The following is an 18,818-nucleotide window of genomic DNA, read 5'->3' on the forward strand; positions in this document are numbered from 1 at the left end:
TAGACCATGCGCTTAGCGCATAAACCATTTTTTCCGTTGTTACATTAGCAAAAGTGGCATCGGACACGCCTGTTTTGACCATGCGCCATGTGCTTTAGACAGTGAGCTTAGATAATTAAAATAGGGCCCGAGATCAGAAACACGAGATCAGACATGACTTAAGAAAAACAAATGTTGTGGTAGTTCTCATGATATATTATAAAAGCACTGTTGCCATAGTTGATATTTTATCTCAATACTCCTCTTTCATGTCAAGTTGGTGAGTGTCTCATTTCAGCTATAAAAGCTTGCAACATCCGGTTGAAGCTTGCACTCTCTCATTGTCTATAGCACTTCTTGTGTCCGAGGCAGCCCGGCCAAGAGGTGTAAATACCATGATTGACGTTTACGATTTGGGATCGGGGAGGCTCCAACACGTTTGTGATTATTTTGCTGCCCCCAATGACACCATACACCAGAGGGTTTTTTGAACAAAAATCAGCCGCTGTAAGGATTGTTTACGTTTGAAGTCAGTGAGAAATCACCAAAATAACTGTACATAATATGTTTATATGTTTTCTTAAAACATTTTTAAAACAAATTCGATTTTAAAAAGATTTACTATTTCTTCTAACTATTAAATATTTCTGTTTATAGAAAACATATGAACATTTCCTAGGTTTTTAAAACCAACCATTTGGTTTGTCAATGTTTTGTAATATTTGTAAATATCCACAGATTTCCAGGGATAGATTTAGTATAGCAAATATATAACTATAGCTAATTTCATGTTTTATTAGTCAATCATACTGTCTGAAGGAACAGTTATTACTGGTATTAGGGTTATGTGAAATAATCCTTTACATAAGACCCATACAGTATATAAATGCCACAATATACCCATCACATGAGAAGACAAATGTTTTCATTTTTCCATATATACTCCTCTTTTTATTATTATTAACAGAGGGCAAATAAATTCATCAAGTCGTATTTACAGAGAAAGACAATAAATATTTTATAATAGTAATAAAATTATTTTTGCATACTTTTTTATCGTACGTGTGTCATGATTGTTAGTAACGTCTGACAGACGATGAGTATAATATTGTATGTGTGTGTGTGTGTGTGTGTGTGTGTACTACAGCTATAACCATATGGAGAGTAGACCTCGCCAACAGTGGCTGGTGTCCGGCGTTTGCAGAAAAGATTTCTGCTCGAATGAAATGATCTTAGACCCACAGACTCTGTGCACCTGTGTCTCCATAAACTGTAAATTACTTGAAAAACTCTTGTAGTTGCTTTCTTAAACACACCTCTCTGCGTCTATGCTTAAGTCTATGCTTTGGTGATGTAATGCCAATCCCTGTTGGGTGATGTGCTGTATAGTCAGCGTGGTGGGTACATGCATTTAAGACAGAGCCAAAAGTTTGTAGAAGTTTTAAAATGGTTGACACTCAGATTGTCTGCATTTTTTTTTTGTTAGGGACCTAAGAGCAATGCACAATCTTTTTGCATTCTGCATATCTGTCTTTTACGCATGTTAAGCAAACTGTAAGCAAATGGTGAGTGTCATGCAAGTGTCATTGATGAAAGCATTGAGACCAAGCAAGGTCAAACGCCTCTCAAAGCTCTTCCAGTCCCTTCATATCCAAGCATGGTTATCGAACAAACTATTACCACAGTTAATGCTAATATCAGTCAACGCATTCTGACCTAAATTGCTGACAAAATCGTCAAAGTACTCGGAGCGTTCTGCGCATTTCTCCCGTGAAAAGGCCCACACGAAAGCATCGGACAAACTGAGGAGCGGCTCGTGGCTCTTCAAAATATTGCACTCAAAGCTTCACGTTAACCTATGGAGGCCTGTAAAGTCACATGACTTTGTTATCTCCCTCGTTGCGTCTCCTTGACGGTCCATTCCAGTGGAAAATATTAAATCCATGTCGTCGAGGGGCAATGCAAAGGAAAATAAAAGGTTTTCCGGCCATTGCCCTATTCCAGAGTTTTAACAAGACGAGTACTGCTGTAAACTTGTCGGGAGATGTCGGCCTCAGTTTATCCAGTATAAATAAAATAACAGGCACCAATATTACATTTAGATAAAGCCACACATTCAAGAGCTGGGAGAAACGCTGGTGAAATAATATAAAAATAGATCATCTTTGAATGTTTGTAAAGGTTCTCGATTCTTCCGTAGCCGTTGTTTATTTGTGTGATCTTCCTTCTCCTGTTCAAACACCGTCTGCCTGTTTTAAGGTGAGAAGCGCATACTCGGGGAAACTTTCAGTTTGTTTTAGGGTTGGATTTTAAACGCCGCGCCCTTCGCGTTCTTTTCGTTACCGTCGTGAAACGAAACTCCTCAAGAGGGTCCACTTTTCCCTTGGGGTGGCGTTTCATGAAATGCACTTCCTGTTGAGTCTGCGTGGTCCTTGAGCCTTTTTTGGGTTTTCCCTTTCGGTTGAAACCCAGATACCAGCCTTTGTACTTTGCCGACACCAGCGCCGTGTAGTTGTTCTCCAAATATTCCTCCACAAACACGCACTCCTGGCTATTCCCATTGGGCTGAAGAGAGAGAATAAGATGACACGTCAGAACAGTCAGAGGTCAGAATGCCTTATATTCAGTGACAGCAAGCGGGTTTTTGTTATAAACCCAGAGTATCTCGATGTATGATACACTGCTGTCACTGTGGCGGTACCCTTTCAAAAAGTACCTCAACAATATATGGTACAGAACGTAGTAGGACCTTTTAAAAAGTCTTACATTTGAGTTGATGGTGTGTAAACACAACCACCCTAAAATAAAATAAAAATCCCCATTTGTTATTTAAAATCTCCTTTAAAGGGATAGTTCGGCCAAAAATTATTTTAAACCCATGATTTACTCACCCCGAAGCCGTCTGAGATGCATATGTCCATCATTTTTCAGACGATGACATTTTCAGTTGTTTTAGAAAATGTTTTAGATCTTTCAGTTAATCAAATGTGAAGTTATGGGGTCCACGACCTTCAAGTCCAAAAACATAAATAACTACCTTCGGGTAGTGCCGCCATCTTAGTCGCGTCCGCATTCAGGATGAGCGCTTACGCAGCCTACGGAGGTTACTCTGCTGCTGCTCTGTGCCCCCGCCCTCCGAATTTGTCATACGTCACTAAGAAAAGTGCGTACACTACGCTAATACTCTCTCCTGAATACAGAGGAGTCTAAGATGGCGGCGCTACCGGAAGGTATTTATTTTCGTTAATAAAGTTTTAAATATGGATATTTCTACAACAACACCGCGCGGATTACCCTCAGAAGACCTTTATTTATCATCCTGGAGTCGTTTGGATTTAATTTGTGAAGGATGGACGCACTTTTTTTTGGACTTGAAGGTCATGGACCCCGTAACATTACATTTAATCAACTGAAAGATCTAAAACATTTTCTAAAATATCCGAAAATGTGTTTGTCTGAAAAACGATGGACATATGCAACTCGGACAGCTTGGGGGTGAGTAAATCATGGGTTTAATATCATTTTTGGCCGAACTATCTCTTTAAACCAAAGCAGTCTCATGAGACTTGCTGTTTTGATTCTCTTGTTAATGTGACGTCACACTGATAAAGCTCCGCCCAATTTTTTATGGCAGTATACAGGAGGGCTTCATTCAAGGGATAACATTAAGTAAGCTGATCATTATGCATTTAAAAAAGTCTTGTATTAAAGGCTTTTATTTGAGATTAATGCATTTGGCAGATGCTTTTATCCAAAGCTATCTACACTATACTGGATTTGGCACAAAAGAAGAATACACCTCTCTTTATGATCAGCATAAACGTTACTTGAATCGTTTCTCTCCGCTGAATAAGAAAACAGTTTTTTAAAGCTTGACCAATCTATGATATTTTTGGTTGACAGTGCGCCTACTTGGCTTACGCAGCAGAATGTAAAACAAAAATGCCACATCAGACCTAAGAGTCACAATAAATATGCTCCTCTCTGTAACTTATGGTCAGTTCAAAACAAGCCAGTGATGCATGGAAAGTACTATTCATGGCAAAAATGTAGGGGGTGTTATTTTTTTCCATTTAGAAATTGTTTGTGGTATGGCACTAGAACTTGGAAAAATGGACAAATTTACCTTGAAACAGCCAGCATCAATTTTTCATTTTTTATTTGAATAAATGACACTTAAGCATGTGCTGACCGGCACCATTATGTAACCATCATGACTAGGTTATAGTAGCAGTGGTTTTGATAATGTACATCCCAAATTTCTCCTACAGTAGCTACAAAGTGATCATAGAAAGTTGACGTACGACGACTACACTTTAAATATTCCTGGGTTACTTTCAACCCAGCATTGAGTCAAACATAGTAACTTTGTCGCACATTCGTCGTTTGAACCATGTAGGTTCAACAACATAGTTGATGTCGTCACGTGGGAGGTGGAGTACTTATTAATCTGTTAAAATTGATTTAATGTCAGATTCCTTCTGTAAATAACATATATTGCACCAGACGACTGATTTTGTTATCGTGATGTAGATATTTAATTCATGCGCAAGATGCCCCTTACGTCACTCCTCCCATGGATTCCCCATGGTCTTAAAGCCCATAGGACTGCGCACATGCACAGTTTTCAAATGCAGCGCTTTCATTTTGTTTACAAACTTAAAGACGTAAAATAACATTTTAATATATTTAGAATGATGGATATAGAATGTACTACATGTTTTTTACTTATTTTGTTCAAAAGCATGATCAACGTAAGTCTACATATGTAAGGAATAATTGACGACAGGCCATTGAATTATACGAAAATAATGCACACCCAAGGTGCAATGCCGTTACACCGCGGGTGTGCATTATTTTCAAATAATTTTCAAACAAGTTAGGTGTGCGGTTATCAGAAATTAATGCATACCCACGGAACATTTATCAGCCAATCAGAATTCAGCATTCAACAGACCCGTGGTATAACATAACTATAACTATGCTTCTAACGACATTTGAAGAGCTGTCGTTCAAACTACACAAATTTGCAATGCAGCTTGCGAATGTTCGTTTGAACTATGGTTTCGGGAAACACCGAACTTTGTCAGTAACAACGAAACTTTCGACAGTAGTTGGCTAACGATGCTTTTGTGTAACGCATCCCAGTATAGGTTTATTTATAACCAACCGTGGGTTGAAATAACCAAGCATTTTTTGAGTGCAACTGTTTTTTAAATAAACCTACAAAATGTCCATATTTGACCTAACCATGGATTGAAACAACACAGAATTTTGTATCAGGAAAGTGTATCAGACCACCAATTATAAGAAAACCACAAAAATATTTTGGCTCAGGGGCTTAGTGCAGACTCTAATATAAATATATTAGGGGTATCACGGTTCTCCAAATCCACGATTCGATGACATTTTCGATTCTAAGGTCACGAATCGATTCGATTTTCGATTTTTACTTTTTTTTAAGACAAAAAATGATAGGCCATTATTATTTATTATTATAGTTTCACATTAACATGCACATTGCATGCTTTGGGGGTTTGTGGGCTTCACTTTACGCGAGAGGGCTTGTAGAGAGAGGATCCTTCTTGCCCGCACATGGACTTAATGGCCACGTCTTGGACCCCTAGCATTTGAAATTAAACCAGCGCGTCATAGGCAGCTGTGCTTCTCTCTGTCTCATGTGCACGCGCTCTCACATCTATCCGAAGTCTAAACATAAACTAAAGTAGTAATCCTTACGTATTTGTTTAGTTTTATGCATTTCATGCGAGCTGAGGCAAACTATCCCTTTTGTTTAAAATATAACCCGCTGCATCTTGGTGGACCTCTCTCGCACGTGCAGAGAGCCGCGCTCTGTTCGAAGTCAGATCACTAGGTAGTAATCCTGTTAATGATATGCATTTGAAGGAGTTGTAGCAATAGATCCCTCGTGTTTAAAATATAAATCGCGTTCCTCTGGATTGATGTTTTTAAAGGCACCTCTGAGAGGTTAATTTTCCCCCGCTTGGCAAGCCGACCGGACGTGACATGGGGGCGTAGCAGCATCGATGATCCCCTTTTTAATGTGAAGTTTGAGGTTGTGACTTAATTTCGATCGATTTCGATTTAAAATGACACCATGGGCTAATTGCTGGTGCATGTTTCTCAAATATTTAAATAAAACATACCTTTCCGATAATTTTCCCGTTCTTGTTCATGCAGATGTAGTATCCGCTCTCTTTTCCTTTAATTCGAATGTGACTCCCGAACGTCTCTGTTTCCACAATAAGTAGAGCTGCAGGTATAAAGAAAGAAACATGTTTATTATTATTAGTTATATGCTATTTAAATATAAATAAATACTTTTTTAGGTCCAAAACCAAAAGAATCTCATGGTCATTAGTGAAGTGTGTAAAACAGATATATGATATATTTCAATTGTATTTCAAAAGTATTTATACATTATGCTTTTGTTGTATGGCACCTTTATTAATTTGTGCTGCTTTGTAATAAAAAAGTACAGTGTTTTAATATAAACTAGTAGAAACAAAAATAGAAACAAAAATCTGGAGAGGAAAATGTGCTCACAGTGCAAAAACAAATATCATAAAACATGGTCTCTCTCTCTCTCTCTCTCTCTCTTTCTCTCTCTCTCGCTATGTGCACCTTTGTTAAGGGTCTCTTTCTCGGGGGAAGCAATCTGCCAAACTCCTTGGAGCAGTTCAGATCTCTGGGGATTGGGTTTCCTCTTGCCTTTAGTTCGTGTTCACTCAATCAAAAAGTTAGGATGATCGGTTTGTTTAACACACTAGGCTATTCAATGGTACTCAAAGCAGAGAGGCTTAGAGAGCAACACCAAAACTGTCCCTTCAAAAAACAGCCTGAGGCAACATGAGAGGCTCTGCTAATCCACGCCGGGCACTTGAGATTAAACGCAGGTGGGAAAGATCCCACTTCTGAGCGCTTCGGACCCCTTTTCAAAAATATACCTGAAGATTATTATGAAGTACAAAATAAAGATAGAATCTGATGATAATATTTACATTAACATCATACTTAGAAATGTTTAAAGCAGTCTTCCTTCTAAATCTCAGATTTCAGACCGTTCATGTAGGTTATTAATATTATAACAGATGGACCGACTATGAGGATGTGCTCGTCTGTCATATGAATTTAAATTTTTATTTGAGTTGTTCTTGGGAAGCTGTGTTGCGTTCAAACGGCTGATCCAACAGTGTTTGCAAAAACAAAACACACAAATGCACGCAGAAACACACGTGCACATCTTTAAACAAGAAAACTGACTGCTTTATAAGGCAAGTTTTTAAGTTTATTTCAAACTTCATCTTGTAATAAAGTGCACAATAAATCACACAATAAGACCAGCAATGTGTATTAAAGGGGACTTTTCACAAGATGTCAAGTAAATCTTTGGTATCTTCAGAGTACATTTGTAAAGTTTTAGCTCAAAATACCCAACAGATAATTTATTATAACATGTTAAAATTGCCACTTTGTAGATGTGAGCAAAAATTTGGGTGCGTTTTTAAATGCAAATGAGTTGATCTCTGCACTAAATGGCAGAAAGTGTCGTGGTTGGATAGTGCAGATTAAGGGGTGGTATTATCCCCTTCTGACATCACAAGGGGAGTCAAATTTCAATGACCTATTTTTTCACATGCTTGCAGGGAATGTTTTACCAAAACTAAGTTACTGGGTTGATTTTTTTACATTTTCTAGGTTGATAGGAGCACCGGGGACCCAATTATAGAACTTAAACATGAAAAAAGTCTGATTTTCATGACGTGTCCCCTTTAAAGTAATAAGTTTAAAAAGGCTAAAACTAAAGATATGAAAAACCATGACCAACATGTTCTTGGCACTAGTGTACCTGCATGAATCTTATAATAATAATTTTAAAAGCCAGTACAGACATCAGGTGTGTGTTAAATTATGGGCAGAACAGTAGTAACACGAGCATGTGTGTGCGTGTGTGTGTGTGTGTGTGTGTGTGTGTGTGTGTGTGTGTGTGTGTGTGTGTGTGTGTGTGTGTGTGTGTGTGTGTGTGTGTGTGAGAGAGAAAGAGAAAGAGAGAGAGAGTCACAGAGTTCACAGGTGCCAGGTGTGGGGGGTTTACCTAAATCTGCTCACACAGGTACAGAAGAAAAACTTGGCCCTTCTCAGCTTAACCTTACACTCAACCAGACACTTAACCAGCAAACACCGACTAGCACTTGATAATCAATATAAACTCCAAAACATACATCATTTAGTCAATACATAGTTTTGATCACTAACCGCTAATGTAGTACACAAAACAAACTTACTGAGGCAACAAACCAGCCACATTCTTAAAATTCAACGCATTTATAATCCAGTGCTGTCTGTTCATCTAACACTTATATAAACATGAACAACTTTAGCTGGAAAGCAAGTATAGTGACTATATGATCACTAGATTTCAACATGAAACTTAATAATATAATGTTATACTGGAAGAAACACAAGAAGAGGGCACAAGAAATATCACCCTGCTTGGGAAAACCCAGCCAAAGTCATTTTATTTGTGATTCATTGTTTTCTACATAAAATCGTCCTACATTATGTAACAATATAACCTTGAAATCTCAGCATTTAGTCCTTCCAGAGTTTTTTTATGATTGTTGCAGGCAAAAATCTTTGATCTTGCAGCACGTTTTCTTAAAAAATGTGATGGAATATGCGGGATATTTATGCAGTTTTATGCGATAAAATTGCGAGAACTTGCAAAAACTGTTTGCAGCTTTTGAATGATGTTCACATCACATAATCACTTTATAACGTTCCCATGGCAACAGGGGACATGGCTGGGCTTGTGTGAAGTAGGCCTAAATGCAAAATTGTTCAACTTTCTGCAAAGTTATTTGGGATTTTTGCTACGAAAACGCGGGGATTATGAAATCACGCAAGCCCTGATATTTTGCGCATACTTTGTCTGATTATGCATTGAATCATGCGATCACATAATCGCGTTTTTTCTGGAGGGACTGATCATTAGATCATGAGACTTTACCCTGGATTTTACAGACAAGGTCACGTATACTCACATCAGTTTGTGAATTTAAGTGTAAAATTCAATGTGTTATTATTTTACAACAAGAACACTGCTAAACAGCTCCACAGCTGAGTAGTTTTTGTTTTGTTTATACATTGATATAATTTAATTCCTTATATTTCAGGTTGAATGACACAGAGTAGAAGTCCAACGTGCACTCCAACCTAGAAATAAATTATAGTTCACCATTTTAGATGAAAAATATTTTCGGATATTTTGGATTTTGAATGCAAAATAAAATGAAAATCTGACTTTGGCTCCCCTTGTGATGTCAGAAGGGGATCTTATTATAATATTACCGCCCCTTAATCTGCACTATCCAACCCCAGCACTGCTATTTTGTGCAGAGAGAGAGAGAAATAATTGACAACACAATTAAGTTTCATTTTCAACAAACCAGCATTATGGTGATCAGTGTTCGCATTTCATCAGCTCATTTGCATTTTAAAGGAAACACCCAAAAACGGCACGTTTTTGCTCACACCTACAAAGTGGCAATTTTAACATGTTATAATAAATTATCTATATGATATTTTGAGTTACAGCTTCACATACATACTCTGGGGACACCAAAGATTTATTTGACATCTTAAAAATGTTTTTAAAATGTGAAAAGTGTGCTGATAGTATTAAACTCCGCTAAAAGCCTAATCAAATAAATGAATCACCAATGGGCAGGGTCACTTTGCGAATGACTGGCATTCGTTGGAATTCTGCTGAGCTTTCATTGGAGTTCTGCGTGAGCCTGGTCTTTAGACAAACATATCATCCACATCTTCCTGAAGTCACCAGGACTGAAAACAACAGAGCTATCATTACCTAGCGCATCACCAGGCTTCCAGCGTATCATAATAACTAAAGATGGTTTTGAAGAGAATTGAAACACGCTCCGAGAAAAGCTATTTATAAAACAGGTGTTGTAAGCAACAAAACAACAATATGATTTAAAACCACCGCTTTTACGTGAAGTGTCTGTGGCAAGCAAAACAAACTCTGAGAAGTTATTTTGGTCGGTTTAGTCAAGCATCTGAGAGCACAGGAACACTCCCGTACCGTACTTGCCCCCATCGTCTCCGTTGGCGTTGATCTTCTTGCCCAGGATCTGCACGTGTTTCCCCGTGGTTCTGCTGTACAGCTGATATATCCGCACCTGCTTTCGACTCACGTCGTCTCGGGTGTGGTTTTCAATGTAGAATCGGAAGTCAGCGGTACTCTGGTGAGATTCCTAGAAGTAAGAAAAAGAAATCAGTGTTTGCACTTTGCCAAACTTTACATGAGAAAAATCCCATTAAAGTTTTAACACCAGCCAGTCAAACATGTTATTGCATTTTTGACACACTCGTACAAAACAGAACAGATGTCACAAAGCCCATCTCAAGCCTTAACTCAATTTAACTAAATGTGTAGTTATGGCGCTTTGCCTTTATATTTTTTAAGTTATTTTCAACTCAGCATTGGGTCAAAAAGATACAAACACAAACTGTTGGGTTGTAATTGAATCTATGCTGGGTTATTTCAACTGAAAAACCCATTTACATTATCTAGTTTAATTTAACCCAGCATTAAAAACAACCCAGCATATTTTAAAGTGTACTTTTGGAGAATTAGATTTTCGACATCTACTTAGCTGGTTCAGATTTGGGGCCATTTACTTGAAAATCACTTTTGAGTTCATGTTGACTTTAGTTTATGCCCTCTCAAAATGCCTGGGTTATTTTAAACCCACGTGCTGGGTTAAAAATTGCCATGTGCTGGGTTAAAAAAATGAACCAATATTGGGTTGTTGTTATGTAACCATGGGTTATAATAACCCAGCAGTTGGGCCAAACAACCCAGCACTGTGTCAATTTTAACCCAGCGGTGTGTTCTGTCCAATATTTATCCAACATGGTTTAAAAATAACATTAGCATTTTTAGACTGTCTATTACACTTTCAATTATGTTTAATGTAATGCGCAGTAGGACATGTCCTTTTCTATCCCCTTTCTAAATAAAACACATGAATAATTTGAGCCTGCAGCTACACCAAGAAGTGAAGTTTTCAATTTCCACCAGCAATTATCCACCTGAAAGATCCAACTCTGTCATCAAACAAATATCTGCCTAGGGTAAGAATCACATTTATAAATCACACACACACACATACATATACACACAAACGCTCGAGCTTAATAAAATGCACACAGCATCTCCTGTCAATATATGACGTTTATGTTAAAATCACCTATTGCATCTCTCATCCAAAACTTTCCGTCCTTTACTCCCCTCCTTCTCTTCCCTCCATACGGGAGAAAAACATATACCTTTAAAGACATTGGAATCTCAATCCCAGCCAAGACTTCTTCCACTGAAATGAGGGGTAATTGCCCTGTAATGAGCTTTTATGTGGCTTTTCTCGGGTGGTTAATTACACACACTTTACATGCTTCCACTTCATGTTATTTTAACCTCGGCTAGTTAATGGCATTTAGGGAGAACGAGGGGGAAACATGCTCGTGGTACATTTTTTTTTTTTTTACAGGATAAGAGCTTCATATAGTCTCGTGCTGCGCACAGACTGCTCAGAGATATCACATGAGATGCCTGATACATAAGTGCACACAAAGTGATCATTTTGTTGAACAAGTTATCAAATCACAAAGAGAAAAATAAGACAATATTTTGGATGCAACATCACACCTTGAATGCTGAAAAATTCCTTTAAAATTCAGGTAGACTATTTAATTATGTTAATAAAGGTGATGTATTTAACTGGTTAAATGAAAAATAATATTTTTTCTATTTTTGTTTATTATGCAGTAAACTATTAAGTCAATTCTAAGAAAGTGATTTGTAGGTTGATACACAGCAACTTTTACACAACTTGGTGCAGGACTGTTTGTCTACCCAATGGCTGATATGCGAAATGCACCTGAATAAAGTGAAACCAATCATTATTTATGCAGTTCACTTTAAAATTACACACTTCGCCTGTAAATATGACATTATAAAAAAATAACAACACACTGGTGTTAGTAATGTCATATTTCAACCCTACACCCTTCTAGTAGCAAAGCATTTTGGCTCGCATCAGCAATAACAGACCCACACTGGCTGTCTCAACATGACTTGATCTTTCTAGAAAAAAAGAATTATAGTCATAGAAATGCAAATTATAGCTATAAATGCTCCTCGTGTTGCATCCATAAATTAAACAAACTAAACAGGAGTCATGGCGCGTCTGTTTCCAACAGCCGTTTAATGCAGAATAAAGGTCAATTTTGGCTTGTTTGCCAATTTCTGCTTGTAATAACACACACCCACAGCCTGTCCTCGACGGGATTTACTCTGAAATCTGCCCATCTAGTCAAACAGCGAGGTGTGTATGTAGACAGTTGCGCACGGTCGGGAGCGCGAAGGATGCGGGCATGCCCATGCAAGGAGACCGCCAAACATTTTTATCGCACCGCCCGACTGCCTTCAAAGTCAAGCCAGGCAAACGCAATTCACTTCAAAAGCTCGGACCCGCGTTCGAAAGGAAGTCGCTCACTCTTGCATGTCAGATAGGCGCTATATCTACAGACAGCGCTCTGCGCGCAGGACGCGTCTCCTACATTTCGCTGCCACTTAACCCGCGCTTATCACAACGCCGCCTTTATAACAAGTTTGTTTGCTTTTAAATGAAAACTATAACAACACTAACGTCAAGGTTACCGGCGGAAGCTGGCGATATGTTGTGCGCAATAGCGGCAACTGCAATTGTCATACGCTGCGCCACACTATGGCCTTGTTTGTGCCAAATGCATTGAAACAAACATCAAGTTGGTTACATAATTGTGTGCTTTCAATTTTGTTTTCTTCAAATTAGTGGCATTGTTCTTGATTTGAAGGGTTTCTGTGGTTTACAGGTTTTGGTGCCAGGTTTTATAATCACGTTGCCTTGACTCATTTACTAGGAAGGGGAATAAAAACTCTCCAGGGCATTAAAAGATGTTTGTACTTTCTGAGGTGTGTAAATCTGTCAATAAAGACATGTTGGAGGAGCTGCAGATGTCTGATTACTTATATTTTGTTGGAAAAAATCTGTCAGGTGATAAGTAGACTAAACTTCCTTTAAGTGCTAAACTTAACTAAACAAGTAACCGTTTTTCAAAGTAAATATAATTTGTATTCGGTCACCCGGTTCCCTTGTAAAAAAATAAAAAAGCTCTAGACAGACAGACAAATAGGCTACTTTCTAATTCTAATTGAACCGATTTTACTGTTAAATCTATTCATCTGTTTTGTGCTTTTTATAGCTAAACTTATATTTCAGTTACTATTCTGCTTAATTTTCTGGACAGTGCAGAGTTTTAATTGGGCGTGTCCTTTTGTAAATAATCGCAACTATTTCATCTTCTCAACAAATCATCTGCGTTCATAAAAACTGATGTAACATTTTCTTGGTTGCGCAAAAATGTGCATTCTAATTCAAGAGGTAATCAGTCGATATTAAAACGTATTAACTTTTATTATGTAAGAAGTAACTACAATCTGACATTTTTTTAAAAGTTAAAATTATGTCTTGGGTTATTTTTCACGAAAATCTCAATAAACGGAAATGCCAAAATCGACGAAATTCAGGATTTTCCTAGAAAGACAAATTTAATTGCTTTGGCAACACCACCAACACTAACACAGCACTTCAGGGTCTACATTTCCTGTATGTGTTTGTTTCAAAAACCTTAAGACAACAAATTAGACAAGCTTTGTGTTTGCGGAAGCACATCCTCATAATCCTCCCCTTAATCCAGATTAATGATAAGAGTGAAACAACCAGACTTACCTGTAACTGGAAGTAGAGGACCAGAAAATGTAAACACCTGGAGAGAGAAGGAGTGAGAGAGAGAGCGAAAGACAGAGAGGAGGAGTGAATCACAAGCAATTACACAAGATAAAAATGTAGCAGTACATCTCAAGCCTGGCTTTGAGCGACTTCTATTGGCAAGAATGTACTGAGTCAAAGTGCATCAAAGTGAATATTAAAAATGTTTCTTACACGTAAATGAACCTTGAAGGCAGAACAGACATCTTGGTCAAATACACCTGTTTCCAGCGTCTGCCGCTCCAGTAAGTGCCGCACCGAGCCCCGCCAGGATCTCACGCACAAAATCCCGTAGGAGATGTGCAATCCCAGGAAAAAGAGCGATAAAGGAAGCGTAAGTGTGCGGCTGAACGCAGCATGAGGCTCTCCTGGCTTCAGAAAGGTCAGAATAAACGCAAACAAGTGTCCTGCACCGTGGCGTCCCGATCCTCCGCGTCTGTGCGTACACCGCACTCTCGTCAAAGCGCGCAAAGATTGAATTTTTGTAAGAAAAGCTGTGCGCGGTGTCTCCTCCTCGCTGACAAATCCACGTCCTTAACTACTAAGTCTCGATCCAGTGTGAGATGAAAAGGATAAATTCCGTCCGTACCTGCCGTGGACACCTGAAAGCGCACACCTTACACAGAACATTATACTCTTTTCATGTCCGTTGTTTGGAGAAACTTTCAACTCCAAGCTGTCAGAAAGGATGAGTTACGTTGAAATAAAGTCTCGCGTTTACTGTTTGCTGTTATCCAAGTATAAGAGGCTGATAGATCCTGGGAGAGCGATGGTTCGTGGTACAGGACTCCTGTCAGTGGTCTGTCTGTCTGTGCGCCGCAAAGGTTTGGAGCGCACTGAGGGGTTTTGGGTTGGCTGTGGGTGGAAACCTGTCAGTGGTTTTGCACCTGATAGGGTGATCTGCAAGAGACCATCGGTACGAGGAATGCGCCTTTAGTCCGTCGGAGAGCATTTTTGCTTTGCGCTTCTTTTGAGTTCTAGGAACTCTGTCGTCATTTTAATGCTAATCTGTGAAAATTCCTTTGGAATTTCATATTTAAACTCGTAAACAGGTGCATTTTGAATGAGCTAAAGCAGATACAGGGAGCTGAGATAACAAAATTAATCTGATGTGTTAAAAGCGTAAAATTCGTGAATTTTTACCTTTACCCATAATAGCTAAAACGCATGGCAATTATAATAAAAACAACAGTAAAAAATAATGAAGACGATGGCAAAATGTATTAAGTTTGATTTGAAATAAATAAATACATTTTATTTTTATGAATATTGAGACACAAACCCAACTTTACCAGTTTAAGTGTTTCCTAAACTGACCAACACTCAAAGTGAAGCTTTGATTATCCATCTACTGACGAGCCACATTTCAGCTCGTTTTCTTTACTTCCCAAAAAGCTGAAAGCATTTTATTGGTAGCGTTTGTTGATTCCTCTCAGACACTATTGAAATGCAAGTGGTTGTCGAACTCGAATTTTCAATATTGTGTTATAAGTCATCTGGCATTGAAATGCGCAAAAGGTGTGAATGTGCTCACAGGGTCTTCTGAACAAGCCCTCCTGCCAGCTGCAGGTTTATTCTCTCAATAGCCCTCTCTCAACTGCGATCGGGGAATAAAGAAACACTGCGCATTTACGCGTTTCCAGAGGGATATTGTATGATTTGCGAGAAGATATTTTACAAGGCCTCTGTTTCATTTAAATTTTCAGAAGTTGACAAAAGTTTTGCATGTGGTGTAAAATAATGAGACTGATTCAAGTGGCCTAAATGTTATAATACAAACAATACGCCATGATTCACAATGGTGTGTTCAATGTATTGAAGATCTGATTAATTAAGTTTAAATTCTCATTTAGAACAGGTAGACAAAAACAAAGCACAGCAGGCTATTGTCCTGTTCCTTTATTCAGCCCAATATTTTTGCATGCATTTTTATTTCCCTGAATACATTTTGCATTCCACTACAACAGCAATGATGATCCATTATGACATTATGCCATAAATCTGTGTTTTATGTACAAATGAAGTGAATTTCCTTTGAAGTTGACCCCAAAATAATCCTTTTTGGAACAGCCAAACTAAAAGTGCTTTTAAATGAAGTGAATGGAGATTTTTCCATCATCAGCCAAATGAGACGAAGAGAGGCCAAAGGACAACCAACAAATCCTTATACTCTCGCCTGAAATTCAGAAGTGACTGTGTGTGCAAAGGATTTAGCAAAATATTAAGTATTCAGGTGGCCAAGTGCAATTTATAACAGCACGACGTCTAGATTCATTTGTCTAGCATGATGCACTGAAATGGTTGCTTTTATTTTCTTTGTTACTTATTAGGATTGCACCACTTGGAAGAACAAAGATAAAACAAACGAACAATAGATTCCAACAGCTATTCCTGGGAGGGCAGGAGAGGTCTACATCACGCATTTAATTTGCTACACCTCAAAGTGGGTCACGTGCATTGGTTAAGGGAAGTGAGGAGTGATTTAACCAAACAACAAAGTGCCATTAGTCAAAGCGGTTTAATGACAGGATTGCATGCATTTAAAACAGATAAATATGTCACATCAAGGTATTCTGCACAAAACTCACGCCTAAAGAAACAATAATAAAAACCGCATGTTCGTTGTGCGCCGGTGTGATGGAAGTTAGGAATGCTGTGCAACTGTCCCTGCAGTTTAATAAAGCAGCTTTACTTGGAGGAGAGGTCACACACAGTTGTTCAAAGGCTTTTAAAGCTGACAGAGGAACTTCACAGTTCTGGAAGTAAAGACCAGTGTACCGCATTAGTGTCAGAACACCTCCGACACACCCAACTTCCTCCCTGCATCCGCTTTCATCTCTGACACAAACGTATAGAAGGCGAGAGTTACGGCATCTGTGTCCTATTGAATTGGAAGGTGATGGAGAGACCTTATTTACTGATGGATATCTGATGGCCTTCATGAGTCAGAGGCCGGGCCATAGTGTTAAAGTAAAGCAGTTTATCAGCATCTTTAGGGATTCAAACTGCATCCGTTTGCGATACTCTATGTGCTACCGGCCAAGTGTGACCTAGGAAGTACCCAGCATACCTTTTATCCAAATAACTTTTATCCAAATTGACTTGCATTCAAGCATGGTGTGGAACCCATGAACCCAATGCTGTATCAATTGAGCTACACGAATACTTTATTGTCAATCTATCAATCTATGGTCAACCCCATTTGATGATCCTGAAGGTCGATGAAGGGTCATGTCCTGTCAGACTCGGAGGCTGACATAGAGGGTGTGTGGGGAGGAAAATCAAAGCCTTGATGTTGCTTTGAGGGTGTGCACACATTCCTAATTTGTCCCCCGTCACACGTCGACTGCATGGAACCGTTTAGAAGAGCACTGAAGTGCAGGACGCAGAGAGTGTGTGATGTCGGGTAGGTGTGCGGGTGGGAACGGTAGTGTGTGCGTGGGGGGTGAGGGGCATTTGAAGGTTGGGGGGGTTGAAGGGCGAATTTACCGGTCGCCGTGTGTGTGTTGAAAAGAAGAGGGTGATGCTAGCTTGGCAACCGATTTTGATAATTGTTCTGTCAGTGCTTTGCAAATTCTGGCCCGCGCATAGAATGCATTAGCATGGGCCACGAGCAGGCCGCGCAGCAAGGCGCTAATGATGATATTTCCCCTTTCGCACTACGCTCCCTGTCCAACGTCATAAACACTGTGTACAGCTCCCTTGCCACTAGCCGCTAACATGTGTTTTTATTTTCATGACTGCATCGATTTCCACGGCTCACTGAACCCTGTGCTCCTTAATAATTCCACAGTCGTTTTTGCGGAGTGTTTGCTGTGGAGTTTAATAGATTTTAAAGAGCCGGGCTGTCAGAGCTTGTCACAATAGAGTAGATGTTTCAAACTGGGGAGAATAATTGGTTTGGGATCAGCACCCCACCCACCCCTACCTTAAGTTTCTCTGGCACATCCTAGCGGTCTGACAGATGACACGGTGGAGACTAATGGCGGACATACAGTTGAGCCTGCATTTTAACTCGGGAACTCGGAGATGAGTGGACTTTGGCCGTACAGTTTTATTGGACAAAACCGTTGACGAACTAAACTGGCCCCCCGAAAATGATTTGATTGCCGTAACTACATAATGACGCCATCAATCGGTCCAAGCGTCTGAAGTGCCGATGAACAAATCTGGCGAGGAATTACTCGGCCCTGGGCCAGGAAATCATGTCTGCATCATTTATTTATTAAAATACAATGAAAGCAGTGTCACCGAGCAGTCCCGAACAGAAGCCCGGTCCTCACAATGTTCAATTATAAAATCCGTATCTCCGATTACAGTAAACACTACCTTTGCTTCCAGCGCGGGTCAACTAAGGGCACTTTACCATTTTAAAACAGAGACGCTTTGTTCGGGAAAGCAGACAACACCGAAATGAGCCATATTCTTCTGTTGGAGTTTATGCAGTCTCAGGTGTATTCCCTTACACTCATGTATAAACATACACTCGAACGCACACCTGACAAACACACAGATTAGCTGGTTTTCATAGGGAGTGACTTGGAAGTGTACTGTGTGCTCCCTCTCTCTCCACTCAGATGAAACCAGTTTGAACTCAATGGACTAGTCTAGTACACCCCCCCCCCGTCCTGAACGCTTTATGGGCTGGTCTGATCCGTCCCCTGTCTAACACCTCCTTAGAGCCAGCGCTTCCTTTGTTCTGTCAATACACAAACAACCATTCACATATGGCCACTCTGTAATCAGTGAAATACTATAGCCTTTGGGCTTTCAGAGAGAGAGAAAGAGAGAGAGAGAGAGAGAGAGAGAGAGAGAGAGAGGAGAGAGATATGACAAATCAACTCTAAAGTGTCATTTATAGTCGTGCGTAGGTTCTACGCTTTAGGTTATGCGTAGCCTGATGTGCACCTCGCCAACATTTTA

General features: G+C 39.3%; 1 protein-coding gene across 2 annotated transcripts; it reads right to left on the reverse strand.

Moving 5' to 3' along the window:
* Positions 1 to 949: 949 nt before the first annotated feature.
* On the reverse strand, positions 950 to 14,739 carry fgf24 (fibroblast growth factor 24). Of its 2 annotated transcripts, none has more exons than XM_065275218.2 (5): positions 14,070 to 14,739; positions 13,857 to 13,893; positions 10,115 to 10,277; positions 6,147 to 6,253; positions 950 to 2,544 (listed from the first exon to the last, which is right to left on the reverse strand). In XM_065275218.2, exons 1-5 carry the CDS (start codon positions 14,099 to 14,101, stop codon positions 2,266 to 2,268), a joined length of 618 nt encoding a protein of 205 aa, XP_065131290.1. In that variant the 5' UTR covers positions 14,102 to 14,739; the 3' UTR covers positions 950 to 2,265. The 2 variants fall into 2 exon arrangements, with proteins under 2 accessions (XP_065131290.1, XP_065131289.1); XM_065275217.2 differs by having other exon boundaries at positions 10,106 to 10,277; positions 14,070 to 14,738.
* Positions 14,740 to 18,818: the final 4,079 nt, after the last annotated feature.

Source organism: Paramisgurnus dabryanus, chromosome 16 (assembly GCF_030506205.2).
Source record: "Paramisgurnus dabryanus chromosome 16, PD_genome_1.1, whole genome shotgun sequence".
Classification (NCBI taxonomy): domain Eukaryota; kingdom Metazoa; phylum Chordata; class Actinopteri; order Cypriniformes; family Cobitidae; genus Paramisgurnus; species Paramisgurnus dabryanus.